The sequence below is a fragment of the Trichoderma camerunense genome, assembly GCF_050948025.1.
Source record: "Trichoderma camerunense strain CBS 138272 chromosome Unknown V8C40scaffold_1, whole genome shotgun sequence".
Lineage (NCBI taxonomy): Eukaryota > Fungi > Ascomycota > Sordariomycetes > Hypocreales > Hypocreaceae > Trichoderma > Trichoderma camerunense.
In genome coordinates, this window is record NW_028145369.1 from 2971180 (window position 1) to 2984975 (window position 13796).

General features: G+C 45.2%; 5 protein-coding genes across 5 annotated transcripts; 2 read left to right on the forward strand and 3 right to left on the reverse strand.

Annotated features, from left to right (window-relative positions):
- The first annotated feature begins 610 nt into the window (after window positions 1-610).
- On the forward strand, window positions 611-1969 carry V8C40DRAFT_231171 (porphobilinogen deaminase). Its single transcript, XM_083212866.1, has 2 exons — window positions 611-1042; window positions 1127-1969. The coding sequence occupies exons 1-2, from the start codon at window positions 775-777 to the stop codon at window positions 1858-1860; spliced, it is 1002 nt and encodes a 333-aa protein (XP_083079579.1). The 5' UTR covers window positions 611-774; the 3' UTR covers window positions 1861-1969.
- Window positions 1970-2144: 175 nt separating this feature from the next.
- V8C40DRAFT_260861 (MBL fold metallo-hydrolase) lies at window positions 2145-3182 on the reverse strand (the record flags this gene model as incomplete). The annotated part of the gene is made up of 1 exon (XM_083219188.1): window positions 2145-3182. The coding sequence occupies one exon, from the start codon at window positions 3180-3182 to the stop codon at window positions 2145-2147; it is 1038 nt and encodes a 345-aa protein (XP_083079580.1).
- A 3486-nt stretch (window positions 3183-6668) lies between these two features.
- Window positions 6669-7256, forward strand: V8C40DRAFT_260862 (uncharacterized protein; the record flags this gene model as incomplete). The annotated part of the gene is made up of 1 exon (XM_083219189.1): window positions 6669-7256. The coding sequence occupies one exon, from the start codon at window positions 6669-6671 to the stop codon at window positions 7254-7256; it is 588 nt and encodes a 195-aa protein (XP_083079581.1).
- Window positions 7257-7352: 96 nt separating this feature from the next.
- Window positions 7353-9159, reverse strand: V8C40DRAFT_18120 (uncharacterized protein). Its single transcript, XM_083211729.1, has one exon. The coding sequence runs from the start codon at window positions 8932-8934 to the stop codon at window positions 7468-7470; it is 1467 nt and encodes a 488-aa protein (XP_083079582.1). The 5' UTR covers window positions 8935-9159; the 3' UTR covers window positions 7353-7467.
- A 431-nt stretch (window positions 9160-9590) lies between these two features.
- Window positions 9591-13671, reverse strand: V8C40DRAFT_272244 (aldo/keto reductase family protein; the record flags this gene model as incomplete). The annotated part of the gene is made up of 4 exons (XM_083220331.1): window positions 9591-10512; window positions 12019-12886; window positions 12917-13079; window positions 13117-13671. 4 exons carry the CDS (start codon window positions 13669-13671, stop codon window positions 9591-9593), a joined length of 2508 nt encoding a protein of 835 aa, XP_083079583.1.
- Between the last annotated feature and the right edge of the window lie 125 nt (window positions 13672-13796).

Genomic DNA, 13796 nt, shown 5'->3' on the forward strand with positions numbered 1-13796 from the left:
GTAAGAACTATACTTTGACCCCTTTTTAATTGTAAAGATACTATTGCCTGTCAAAGAGCTTCTTTGGTGGCCGTTCTTGAGAACCGGCAGCAATGGTGTGAGTCGGGCTATGTATGCATTAGGTATTGCCATTCTTCGAGGAAAATCACAAGTGCGTTACTCATACCCAGGCTTTGTCTAAAGCATCAAATTCAGTATTCATGCCGGTGTAACGGCGTCTTTACTTGGTGTTAAATGACTTCCTGGTTGAGTCATGGATGCATAGCTTCGGTTGCGAGATGGTATTCCGATGACCACAATGCCATGCATAAAAATGAGGAAAATACCTGGCAGCGGCAAAGACAACAGGAAGACTCATTCAGCCAATACATAAAACTCTATAACTCTACTTTCGATGTAAATATATCGCTAGAATTGAGTTGATCGCTACCGCCCGCAGTTTTGGATGACAACTTGTCTACCACTAATATGATCAACTTTCAACTCGGCACATAGACCCTCGAAAGCGTCAATTGACGCCATGATACCTCAAATACCAATGAGGAATATTTAGTTTCACAACTTCTTCGATAAAAAAAAATTGACATGGAAAATTTCTGTACTCACCGATTGACGCTGACCATTCTCTGAGCAAGTTTTGATAACTCAATCCTACGGACGAAACATCTCCGAGGATCCACCGCCCACACAATTTAGTCACAATTGCGAGAATATCATCGCTACAAACTCCCCGCATTCAATCTCTCTGTGTCTCTTTTGCATAAAGCTATCATAATGGCAGAACTTTCTCAAGCAACTCAGCCGCCGCTACGGATCGGCACGCGGAGATCAAATCTCGCTGTTGTGCAGGCTGAGGGCATCCGCGACAGCCTCAAGAGGATTGCACCCGAACGAACCTTTGAGATTGAGGCGCTTCACACTCTCGGGGACAAGGATAAATCCACAGAGCTTTACAACTTTGGAGCGAAGAACCTATGGACGGCTGAATTGGAGGAGAAGCTTACATCCGGTGAAATTGATGTCGTCGTTCATTGTCTCAAAGGTTAGTACATAACCTCTACTACTTTCACAAGGCCGCGACGCCTTCTCGCATTAGCCCCGCTGAGACTTTCTAACTGTCAAACAGATATGCCGACCAGGCTTCCTGACTCATGCGATCTAGCGGCCATTCCTCTCCGTGATGATCCCCGTGATGCTCTGATTATAAAGGCAGGGCTACCATATACCAGCCTCCAAACGCTGCCTGAAGGCGCAGTGGTTGGCACTTCCTCAGTGCGACGATCAGCGCAGCTTCGCCGCCTCTACCCTCATCTTCAATTTGCCAACATGCGCGGCAACGTGGAAACTCGGATAGCCAAGGTAGATAATCCTGAAGGTGAGTACACTTGCATGATCATGTCCGCCGCCGGTCTCGAGCGGGTTGGTCTCAAGCACCGCATCAACCAGTATCTGGGCTCCAAGGACGGCGGTATCTTTCACGCGGTTGGCCAGGGAGCGCTCGGCCTGGAGATTCGAAAGGGAGATACTAAGGTCTTGGAGCTGTTGGACAAGTTGGCTGATGAGAAGTCTACTTTGGCCTGTCTTGCTGAGAGATCTCTGTTGTATACTCTTGAGGGCGGTTGTACTGTACCGATTGGAGTAGAGACGGAGTGGGTGGACGAATCAAATCATGTTCTGAGGATGAGAGCGATTGTGGTTAGTCTTGATGGTACTCAAAGCGTCGAAGATTCCATCGATGCAACTGTGAAGACCAACGATGAAGCTAGGAAGTTTGGACAGGAGTTGGCTGAAAGGTTGGTCAAGGCGGGAGCGGATGCGATTTTGAAAGAGATCAATGCCACTCGACCACCTAAAGATTGATGATATGATGGCTTCCTGTCTAGCATAGCAACGTACAAAACCTGTATAGAATACCCCTCTCATAAATCGCATACCAAATATAATATAGGAGGTGCTATTTACGTGATAATTGATGGATGTATAAGTCAGTTGAATAACAGTAGTGATTCTTTCTTGATAAAGAGAAGAGTTTATTATGATACTTCGCTACTAAAGACTTTATGTAACCAATCCAATTCACCAACACAATCAAGCCACCCAGATCTAAGTATTAAGCGTTTAACTCTCACAGCTTCTCCACATGCTTAACCCTGAACACCAAATGGGCCCAAATAGCCGTAGTCAATGCGAGATGATTCCACCATAGTTTCACAATGCGAGAGTGTATACACATCCGCAGCTGCTAGCTTACCCAACCACTTCTGGGTCGTCACATTGGCACAATATTCTGTAAGAGTATCGACATATCCAATAAACGATGCCCATGTATTGTTTGGATTAGCTGCCTGGATGGGCCCTAGAATGGTACCAATTGACAGCGGATTTGTTGCGCTGGGAGGGCTGTTGCTGAGAAGAATCGCCGTGCGGGCGTTGTTGTATACGTCTTGCACGTATTCTTGCTGAGTAAGAACATCTTTGCGATCTCCGAGACGGTTAACGTGCCCTCCAATATAGTATTTGAAGTCGTATTCCAAGATCAGGTCGTGTGCTTTGATGAACATGCCGACATTTTGCGCTTCTGCTAGGTTTGCAAAAGGTACCCAACCAGGGAAGACAAGGTCGATGAGCATGAGAATCTTTTGCTTCGGAGCGTAGATGAAAAGGTTTCCGGGGGCGTGGATAGGGCCATGGTAGTCCAGCTGAAGAGTCTGGTTGTCGATGTGTAAGGTGTGGGAGCCCTTGAAAGTGACATGGGGCAGCGGCCGGTTTGGATCAGGTGTAATAGTGAGTTCGTACTCTGTCAATTCGTGGGCAATGATGGTAACGCCCTTCTTGGCCAGGAGATATGCTGCCCCGATGTGATCGGCATGATAGTGGCTGTAGACAAGATGCGAGATTGGCAGGTGTGTTACTGATCGGATGGCGGCAAGGATGTTTTCTCCCGTAGTTGGTGGTGCATCGACCATAATAACGCTTTTGGGAGTGACGAAGAACAAAGATTGGTATGTGCCATCGGCGAGCAAATATGCTCCTCCTCCAAGCGACTGCACACGGTATCCTTGGTCATTGACAGGAGGGCCAATGGCGGATGAGGGCACAGGAGCGTATGTAGTCACATCGTGTGAGTGAGCATGTGCAAGACATGATAAGCTCAAGAAAATTGAAGCCAATGAGACACGCATCTTTGACAAGATATCGTCTTGAGACTCTATAACTGGTGATTGAAGTTGTCGACTGCGTATGGATTTCTCTGCCTCATTGTTTCAAGACTCCATTGCATTCTTATACTCTGACAATCTTTGATGAATGACAAATAGGTCAATTGGCTACATGACTACTCCGGAAATGCTCAATTCGCATCGTAGTAATCCATTTATGCATAATAGTTGTCTAATCTCTGACCATTTCTTACTAATGTTTGTCATTAATAACCGGGGGGCGAAACAGGATCTAGATCCAGGCACAAAGGTCGAGCGATACTCGAGTGGATACAGAGCTTACCCCAAACGGCCTCCACGATGTAAACATTTACACAACTCGTTAGAAGCTCTCCTTATTAGGTAAGGAGGTCTGCAGAGTACTATGAGTGTGTAAGACAATGGTTGACGAATAGTTGATCCCTTGTATATTTTCTGACGCCCGGCTGTATAGTAGGTTATATATGTTGAGTGTAGGATTGCCAATGACGAGCTGAATGCGTTGGCGATGTAAGCACAACCACTATGGGAGCAACACACAAAATGATTGCCCTGAGTCTGCATCCAATGAGCTTGCTGCTACGATACAAGTGTGTGGCGGGGCTGCGACAAGGCATTGCTCAAATCTAGACGTTATTATGCATGGATTCTACGGATTCGATGAGTACCTATCTATTTGCTTTGGATCTGGTATTTGTGGGATCGGAAATCTTCCGAAATTCCTCGGAATGATGATACAACATGCCGACACTTTCAATTAATAATAACAAATAAAATCAGATTTTCATACAAATGTAACATTAATTTCTTTTAGGCTGCTTGCTTCTTTTGACCGCTATATTGAAGTATAGCGCAATCCTTCCCGGAAATTTCTAATAGTTGAAATGAATAGGGTAGCAAGGGCGAGGGCTCATCCACGCCTTTTGAGTCACCTTTTCTCCGGTATTTATAGTAACTAGAATTGTATAAACACATCAGAATGTATTTTTTTAATACATGGGGGAGAATGTATTAGCATGATTCAGCTTCTCCTCTATACACACCACGAATGCTGACATATCTTTTCCTTCAGGCAAAGGTGTCAGAAAAGGTGTCCTGCTAGAGTGCTATACCAAGCTACAGCTCGACGTTTCTCAAACAGACGTCATCGTAACGAAAAGCGAAATACAATTGTCGGGAGCACCGGCTTACTTCATTGGAACGAATGACTTCATACCATACCAACACTAAATGGAAGAATGATAAGACTTAAGGGCAGGTGTTTATCGAAACTTATCATAAGATTTCTGGCTGAGTACACGAGCAACACTATACTTACCTCTATTTTGTTCAATTGATAGTCAAGGAATTATTCAATGTTTGCAGTGCTAGAGAGATTGAAGAGGATATATGGAAATGGTGTAATCTTCTGAAACCGTAGGAACCTTTGCTATTGGATGTCAATGCAAAGGCTTCCAGTAGGTGAGTAGACTCTTTTTGATTGGCTAGATAATCAAGTGCATCTATCTTGAACGATATAGCACACACTCCTAGAACACCCCTGTGACGTAGTTTTCATGCTTACGAGCAACACAGCACGGGGTAGGCGGCATTTCACATGGAGGCGGAATTACTACTCTCGGTAATTCTCTTGTCTCTGTAATCGGGCGGCAATACTGAATAGAGTTGAGCTAACAGGCGATAATAATTCGGTGAATTCCGACTCTTGCCATCTGCGCTCTTCAATGTTATGGGTTATGTCATTCAGAGCATCAAAACAAGGCGGATCGTACAGACGTGTGAATGTTCTTATATAGGAGCCCAAGGTAAGCTATGTGATTTCCAAGTTGATGAATACTCTAAGTGGCCTTGCAAAGTTCACCTCTTTATATTTGCACCACAGCCCATAACGTGTCTCGTTCCCGGTTATTATATAGCTGCTGAAGGTGGCCTTTACTAGATGAGCACCATAATACTCTCGTGTAGTCAGGTACTTGCGGCTTTCAACAAAAGATCGCCATCGAGTGCCCACATGTCTGTAGGGCGCCATGATACCTTCATATGAGAATGAGTAGATCTTTAGTAATATATATATTCATGTACTGACAGAAAGCGGCAGTAGGGGCGAGATGTAACCAATAACGTATATGATAACTAATCATTTGCGTACATAGTTTGACACATTGTGTTCTATAAAAAGATTTAAGCTACAGTCTGCTAACGTGACTACTATCTACTCCCTTTACCATGTGGCACTTCAATATAAGTCTATATGTGAACTATCAGTAAGCATCTGAGGCTCAAAAAGTCTGTGACATATGGAATATGTCTATTTTTCGCTATGTTTCCACAAAATCTATTGTTTTTTGAGACTCTATGTATGTTCTTCCTCTGTTGTAGTGGTGCGGACGGATATCCCCAGACCAAAATGATTACGCACAGTTTACTTCATATTAATCATAAGAAGCACCTTTTGCGAACCCTTTATGCCTACTAAGTCCCCTTTTGGGTGTTAGACCCCTTGTCATGAACATCATATGTGAGGGGATTCAGCTTCTTGGCTCAACTATATTAGTCATTCTTAGTGCTGTTGTGTAAGTCGAGTTTATTTTTGTAATCTCCTTAGAACACCCTGTTAGCCACCATCAACAATCTTTTGCTCCAAATTCTGCCCAAAGTCCCTCACACACTCTCTTGTCTCATGGAATTCCCATAGTACTCACCTGATGGACATCAATTGACATGTTACATAACAGAACACTTACGTACGTAGCCTGAACTATAGAATTGAGGGGTTGTGATATTATTGCGCCAGTCAGACGAAATAACTAATCCGAAGCTACCTAGACTGTGAAGAATTAAACCAATAGAGTTTATTGTAGATGAAAAGTACATGCAATTGCCGCGCGGTACACATCTCGAAGTCAAGCGTAAGCCGGTGGCTGCTGTGTATCCAATTATTTCTTCGTTAGTCCACTTTACAACGGCGAGAAATATGTCCCATTCCGCTCGCCGTGCCAAGTTAAACAATATTCCAAACCATGAGAAGCGGGGAAATGAACAACCAGTTAGTAAACGACGCGGCCACTGCCATATCTGGCGACGCCCTAGCTTGACAGCTTGAGTGGTTCGCAGGCTGGAATTATTATTCGTTTATGACCCTATTAATGTAGAGACCAATAATTACTAGTGCGATAATTGGTGATCGTGTTGGTTTAAAAAATGCTAAACTGAGCGCTATGGAACAGTCTCGAGTCTGACATGCATACGTAGATTACTAGTCAGAATATAGAGTGACAGTGTAGGAAACGAAAGCTCGTGTAGTTTTAGACTCCTCTCCAAGAATTGGTATATATGATGAAAGCAGCGGTGCAATTCATGCATACAGCTCTCTGACCTTAAGCAAGCCTTTCAACTCAGCAATCGCAACAGACTGTTCATTTTACCGACAGTACTATAGTTTTATTCCCCAGTCAATTGAAAACAGCAATCATGGCGGATAAGATTCCTACGCTCACTGAGTCTGGCCTGCTCAACGGCGGCAAGCGTTCCGTCATTGATTCGGAGCTCGGCCCGGGATCCACCACTTTCCCTCACTTTCACACGCTCTTCACCGAAAATTTCAAACTGCTCTCCGGCGAAATGACCGTCATCATGGCACCAGAGGGAGTCAAAGACGCCGCCGCCATGAAGGAGATCCCCATGAAAATCGGAGAAGACAACACCGTCCCAAAACATACCGCACACACGTTTCGGGCCGGTGAGAAGGGCTGCCGAGTCATAACTACCTTTGAACCGGCCGCGGTGGATTTCGAGCGAGTTATGCTTATCATGCGCGGTCTGCAGGAGGATGCGGAGTACAAGTCTTGGGGCGGGGGAGCAACGGAGGAGAATGCCATGCTGCTCTCTGTCCTCAGCGAATTGACTGATTCGCATCCACTGCTTGATAAGGATAGTGAGATGCTCGATAAGCAGGACAAAGAGGCACACAATAAGTTCAAGAGCGAGCTTATCAATAAATACGCTACTGATGATATGCTTAAGGTGGCGGTTGCGAAGCATGCAGCGGCATCTGCTTAACCTTGCGGGTGCCGAGCTCTTGTATATATAAAGCGTTTATTGGCTCTCTATGAAGCAATATAGATACACTTTTACGTTAACTAGTCTGGAAATTCCCATGGAGTATGCGATAGTATATTGATCCTTTGTACTCCACACTTTGCGGTTGCAATAGTGCCTATGTACCTGTAGCTATGTGATACCAGTCAATTCTCGCGGTTAATGTAATGCTCTATTCAAAGTCTCCCTCAGAGTCCAGCATATCTGATTCAGAATCAGTTTCTAATATGGGTTCAGCAAACATGACGGTGTAATCATTCTTGATTTCCTCCATCAAAGTCCTAGGCAGTTTCATGCCTTTCAAACGCGTCTCTGCGCTTTCCTGTATAAACTCTTCAAACGCTTTCTTGGCCACATTAGAGTCACAGTCTCTTGCATTGCGTAGTCTCTCGTTAACCTCTGGGTCGCGAACTCGTTCAATATCCCAAAAGACGTATCCTAACCGTCGGAGAGGCCAGTATCTAGCAATGCCCATGGCTGAGAGGACAGCTTCAATACTTGATGGCCTAAATAGAAGATAACCCAAGTTTACATGGGAGATGTCATTGTCTGATATGTTTTTAGGATTATTGGGAATCTGAGATGGATTCGGATCTTCGTATATTGCGTGGGGGAGAAACTCGCGTTCTCCGTAGTAGTTGTGACGGATAAGATCTTTTCTCTTTTGACCTTGTGGAAAGAGTAAAGATTGTAAAAAGGGCAATCCGAGGGAGATTAGATATCTTAGGATATCTGGTAATGCGCTTCTATCATCCTCGCCAAATAGTTCGAGGCCACGTTCGTCCGAGGGTCTGAACTCGCAACAGCCATCATCGCATGAGATAGACTTCGATTTTAGCTGACGATGGAATTCTGCTTCCCTCATCTTGGCTTTTTTTATGGCCGCTGCTGTTGCAGTTTGAGCATCGAGAACTTTCGCCACAACTTCTTCCTCTACTTCACTGAAAATTCTCGATGCTCGAACCCAAAAGTATTCATGGAGGCAGCTTAGCTCTTCTACCTCCCAAGGCGCCATCTGTTGAAGAAAATGTTTGAATTGATCATCTGCCGCAAAAATGGATTCGTCGGGTATTCGCGGACTGACGGGGAAACAGCGCGAGTAAAACTCATACCGGAACAGGGCTCTCTGTAATCTTCCTTTCTCTGTCCAAGATAATCCAGTTTGGCAGGCCACATGCGATGAGCATGGAACTGTGTGGTGATGGGGATCTTGCTGTGTTTCCTCACTTGCATATAACGCATGTAATGTATGGCATGTATAATCATCTGCAAGTCTCGACACCATGTTGTTCAGCTTCGCTAGCGTTATGATGCTGTACATCGTCGTTGGGAATTTGAACAGCGTAGAGTCACGTTGGAAATAGCTGTCAAGAAACTGCCAGTGTTCCTCGTCTTCCCCCATAATCATATACTCTTCCGGATCGACAAGGGTTACAGCGATTGCATGGTGGAGAGCATCAGGATGTATCGCGCGCTTGAGAACAGAGGAGAGAATGAACTCGCGAGTAATCCGATAGATGCGAAAACATTCAGGTGATGCCTGGATGAATGAATATAGGTCGGGAAGAGAGTCGAAAGAGGTTAAAATAAGACGAAGCAGCTCGGGAGGGAGGTCATGAAGATGCAGAGCTGCTGGCATTTTGCTTCTATTGGCGATGTCGACACGTATCTTTGGGGATCAAATATTGATGAAATCTAAAGTTTATGAGAAATGAGATGCTCTAACAACTGATAACTGAGATGAAAACGCGTGATGGTGAAATGTTGAGAGGAGAAGAAGAGAGGAGAAGAGAAGATGCTGAAGTAAAGATTGGACGAGTTGAATGAAGCTGAGGCGGGGTAGCGCGTCTGTCGGCGCGCTGGCATTGGTCTACAGCACGATGTTTTCATAGGTTCATTGCGATATTACTACATGTACGGTATTACTACAGTATTACTACATGCACCTCCACAGTGCGTAATTTGTTCCTCAAGAGTCGTTGAAAACAGAGTTCAAGACGATTCAATCTCTGTATCAAAATTGTTTCTTGATGCATCGACGTTGTTTGCATTGCCGGATAGCAGTTTGAGTCACTGGCTGACGAACAGCGTGTTTGGGGGATGGGTGGCTTACACCAAGGCGACCTTGTACTCGTTTCTGTATAACGTCATGATTTACAACAATTTGAACAAATTATGAAGTACGTATTGTATAGCTACGAATATTCCTAGTTGGCTAGAAATCGTGACTGATCAATGAGTTATTTACATACAGAGAAGTCCAGTTTGGACAATATTTAAGTTGTTCCCCGACTCTTAATGCCAATATTTGCCTGTAATTGATCTCACCAGCTCCCAAGCCTTGTTCAGCGCGGTAATGACATCCTCGGGTAGCGGTCCCTTTTCCAAGTCTAGTATGTTCTGCTCAATGTGCGTAGCGCTGCTTGCTCCGATCAACACAGCATCTGGATAATCGGAGCCAAGTTTGCTGTGGTTCGTCATCCATCGAAGGGCCACCTCAGCGACTCGCAAGCTATGCTTATCAGCAGCCAATTTTATGATCTCCACTGCGTCAAAGTACGCATCGTTCCAATATCGCGCTCGATAGCCCTTCCCTTGTGCTTGTTCTGGGTCAAATCGAGACCCTTTCTCCACAGAGGTGTTCTTCTCCATATTGCCAGTCAGAAAGCCGCCAGCCAGAGGATTATACGCGTAGAATCCCATGTTGTAACGTCTCAGGCAAGGAAAGAGCTCGGCCTCAACTGTTCTGTGTAACATATTGTAAATGCCCTGATAAGCAACCGGTCGGATCCAGCTATTGGCGTCGCAGATCTCGCAGATTTGCGCGACTTCCCATGACATATAATTGGAAATGCCAAAACGATCGAATAGTCCCTCTTTGTGAAGCTCATTGACCGCTCTCAGTGTATCCACATAGGGCGTTGACCGATCAGGGCCATGCAGATACCACATGTCTATTTTGTCGGCTTGCAGGGCTTTTAAAGATTGCTTGAGGCATTCTCGTAAGTGTTCTGGCCTGTGTGTCCATTTGTCCTTGTCTGTTGGCAACACTACCGTCGGGTAGATCTTCGTGTCTATAATAAGGCCTCGATCCTGCCATTTAAGTTTGCCTAGATACTCTTCAGATGTTCTAGAGCCATAATAACGCGAGGTATCAATCTCGTTGTAGCCGTGAGATTGGAAGATATCCAAGAGTTTTTCGGCCTCGACTAGATCACTTGTACAAGTTAGTCAAGAACTTACAGTAGAAGCGTAGGAAGCAACGTACGTAACTCGAGACTGTTCTTTGCCATTGCCGATGGTCATGGCCCCAAGAACAATATTGACGGCCGATTTTCTTGCCACAGCCATGTTTATGTCTGATTTGTTCGTTCTTGTTTGTGGCTGCGATTGCTGTACCTTTGGATGCGCGCAGCAGGCGTTTACTAAGAGAAGTCCATTACTTGTATATTATGCAGAAACCTGACTGTCAAGCAAGTTGGACTAATGGGGTTAAAGACAAAGTCCGATAGAAGAAATAGGGCACTGGAGATATCTTATGTCCGTCCAGCTCCCACCCCCTAGCTGTTACATGCGTGCCAGAGATGCTGCTAGAGTGCCTGAAAGTCCGATGATATATATAACTATGGGAGAAAAACGATGTTGTTTCAAAGTCCCCAGCCATGAGGTCGGGATATTGTAGGAAGAGCCGCGAATGTGTTATAGTAGTAGCTTGTCAAGATATTGAAGGAAAGAGCAAGCCATTTTGTCTCGCCAAGCTGAGATCTCGTGATAATTTTCTTATAGCTTATCAAAAGTAGAGTAGAAATCTTTGACTACTAATGCGGAATGATTCATGAGATACCGAACTTTCTTTCCGAAACACAAGAGCTATAGAATGAGATATTGGATAACTACGATGGTAACTTTCATCCCGCTCTATATGATGTTTACTATATCCCAATATCTCTAGCCGGTATAGATTGCAACCTGACTCATGTTCAGGTGGAAAGTAATCGTCGTGGAACAATGCTAGTAATAGAGTAAATACTGGTATTCTAAGACGGGTTAGTTTTCCGACTTATAATGGGGCATCTGGACTTGCCAACGTACCTCCCAGTAAGTTATTATACCTTGAAGAGTTAGCTCATTAACTATAGCTCCATCCCTTAATGCTATATAACATCCACACGACATCAACCATTGTCTTCTAAATAAAATATTCCAGCATGATGTCAGCGAATTGGACATATCAGCACGAAACGTACATGTAGTCACTTTTACATTATATCTGGTTATTGTGCGGAGTCAAGATGCACCCGAAACGTTTCACAGAATATGACTTTGAGAATTTCATCTATATAACCACGAAGCCGCCTATGCTACACAATCTATGAAGCGATAAGATGGCTTGATAACCTGAAAACAATATCTGAGGCGCAACAATTTACTAATATCACCGCCACCGGCTACTTTCTTCTGGTAGACAGCAAATCCGTCCACTATCGCAATAGCAATCTACAGCATATTCTTTCAGACGAGACGGTATACAAATACGGATCCTGTGGGTTGGACATCAGACGGCAGGGAGGTATATGAAAAAACATCAAACCAAAAGAGCACGATGCTGTATATCCCCAAAACGTCATGTTCTATAAACGTTAAGACGGCTTTTGCTATGATTCCATTCTATTGCAGTCAGCAAAATAAAATCGGCGCGTGAAAAGGCTGGGGGTCAACGTACACCTCTTCTGATTCAAGCCCAACGAGGCCGGCTTTTTCAAGAACATCTCTTGCAAAGCAGCTGGTATTTCCAGAATCAATGTGCTTGAGCTGGACTCCAGCAGCTGCAAACTTCTCTTCAAGAGAGGTCCAGACATCGGGTTTTATGAAGTTGGAGGACCCGGTCAATACCTTAGGCCAACTATACTTGCGCCACGATGTTTCTCGTTGGCGAATGTCTCTTTCGGTGGCCGTTGCTTCAACCAGCCTCAGAGATGGGAACTCTGAGGCTGCGCTTGAGGCTAGTGCATGGAGTGCTGGGATCATCTGGGGAGGAGCGCCAGGAAGAACGAGATGACGCAGGGATGGGGGAAGACGACTTGTGAGATGGTCTGCTGGGAGGTCTACGCGGATTCTGGAGGGCCCAAGCCTGAGGTGATATAAACATGTAGAGTCAAGCTTGAGAGTCTCCAAGACTCTAAAATCTTTAAAACTGCCCATAGTCCTGTTCTCTGCACTTCCTTTCCATGCAGGCGAGAGCGCATAAAGGACCGCATTGTCGATGTGGATGGTGATGTTGTGTTCACTCCCTCCTCGAGCGCCATCCCATCGATTGATAGCAAGGGTCCGAAGAGTGCCTTTCAAGTGGCTGAATGCAGGAACAATATGTCGTGGCCAGAATTCCCAAGGAAAATTCTCACGCAATGATGAGCCGCCGAAACCGTCAGGAAAAACCGGGGAGTTTCCTCTAGAGTAAAAGTGGAAGCTCTCCAAGACTTTGCACGCCCCAACCAGAGTGAATAAACCGCCTTCCGTTAGAAGACCGAAATCTATGACTATCTCTTTCAAGTTGTCGAGCCTAACACCGCTCTGAAGTGGGCGATATAGGCCTGCATTACGTAGTCGTAAAGTTCGAAGACTTGGAACAAGCCACCCCGCTAGTTGAAGCCCTACTTCTTGAGCGGAGAGGTCTGTCGAGTAAGGGAATGGCTGTGCTCCGGGCACCCACAAGTGCTGCAGTGATGTGAGTGCCCGAGGGTTAGATGGAGATGCCTCACTTGTATCTGCTGTTCGCCATGTCGCCTCAGCCAATTCGGTGAAGAAAAAGTTGTGATGGCACCATGCTCCAGCGATTCACATTCGGTGTCAGAAAGGCCAAGAGAACCAGCAACCGCTTGAAGTGCTCGCAGGGTTCACGATTTTCGCTGCATCCTTCACTGCAATACTTGGGATGCCACGAAGGAAGAGGAGCGAGAGAGAAATGGGAGGCTATATCATCCAATATAGGCCCCATAGTATCTGGATCGATTAAAAAAGCCTTTGGCAGACATGAGATGTTAACCTCTTTGATCATAAGCCTCAGGTCTGGCCTACGCCACAGAAAGATCAGGAAGCGAGGTAGCCAAGTCTTGTCATTCGCCCCAATTCGGATTTCCGAGTAGAGGTATGGATTTGCGATTTGATGATAGCGCTTCGAGGTAAGTGACAGTCTTGCAAATGTTCGTGAACATTGCGTAAATTGCAGAGGATCAGCGGGCTTGACGATGGCCTTTTTATCCTCAAGAATCCAAGAGCATATCAATTCGACCAACTCTACCGGTAAACGGTCTATATAGGGCATGGTTGGTGGAACTTCTGCTGGATGAGGCATCGGGCTAGGCTCTGCCGTGGACATTCTAGATGGTTGCTGATCAGACTGAGCTGGCTTCGGATATTTGTATCTTGAGAACGTGATTGTCCTTGTAGAGGATTTAGAGGATAATTTTCCATAGAAATGAGTCCATGATCATACCTTTGTAA

What these genes read in the sequence shown, in the direction of transcription:
- V8C40DRAFT_231171 (XM_083212866.1), top strand. Translation starts at nt 775, where the DNA reads ATGGCAGAACTTTCTCAAGCAACTCAGCCGCCGCTACGGATCGGCACG. An exon ending in CGTCGTTCATTGTCTCAAAG is followed by an intron (nt 1,043 to 1,126) that starts GTTAGTACATAA and finishes ACTGTCAAACAG; the next exon opens with ATATGCCGACCAGGCTTCCT.
- V8C40DRAFT_18120 (XM_083211729.1), bottom strand. Translation starts at nt 8,934, where the DNA reads ATGCCAGCAGCTCTGCATCTTCATGACCTCCCTCCCGAGCTGCTTCGT.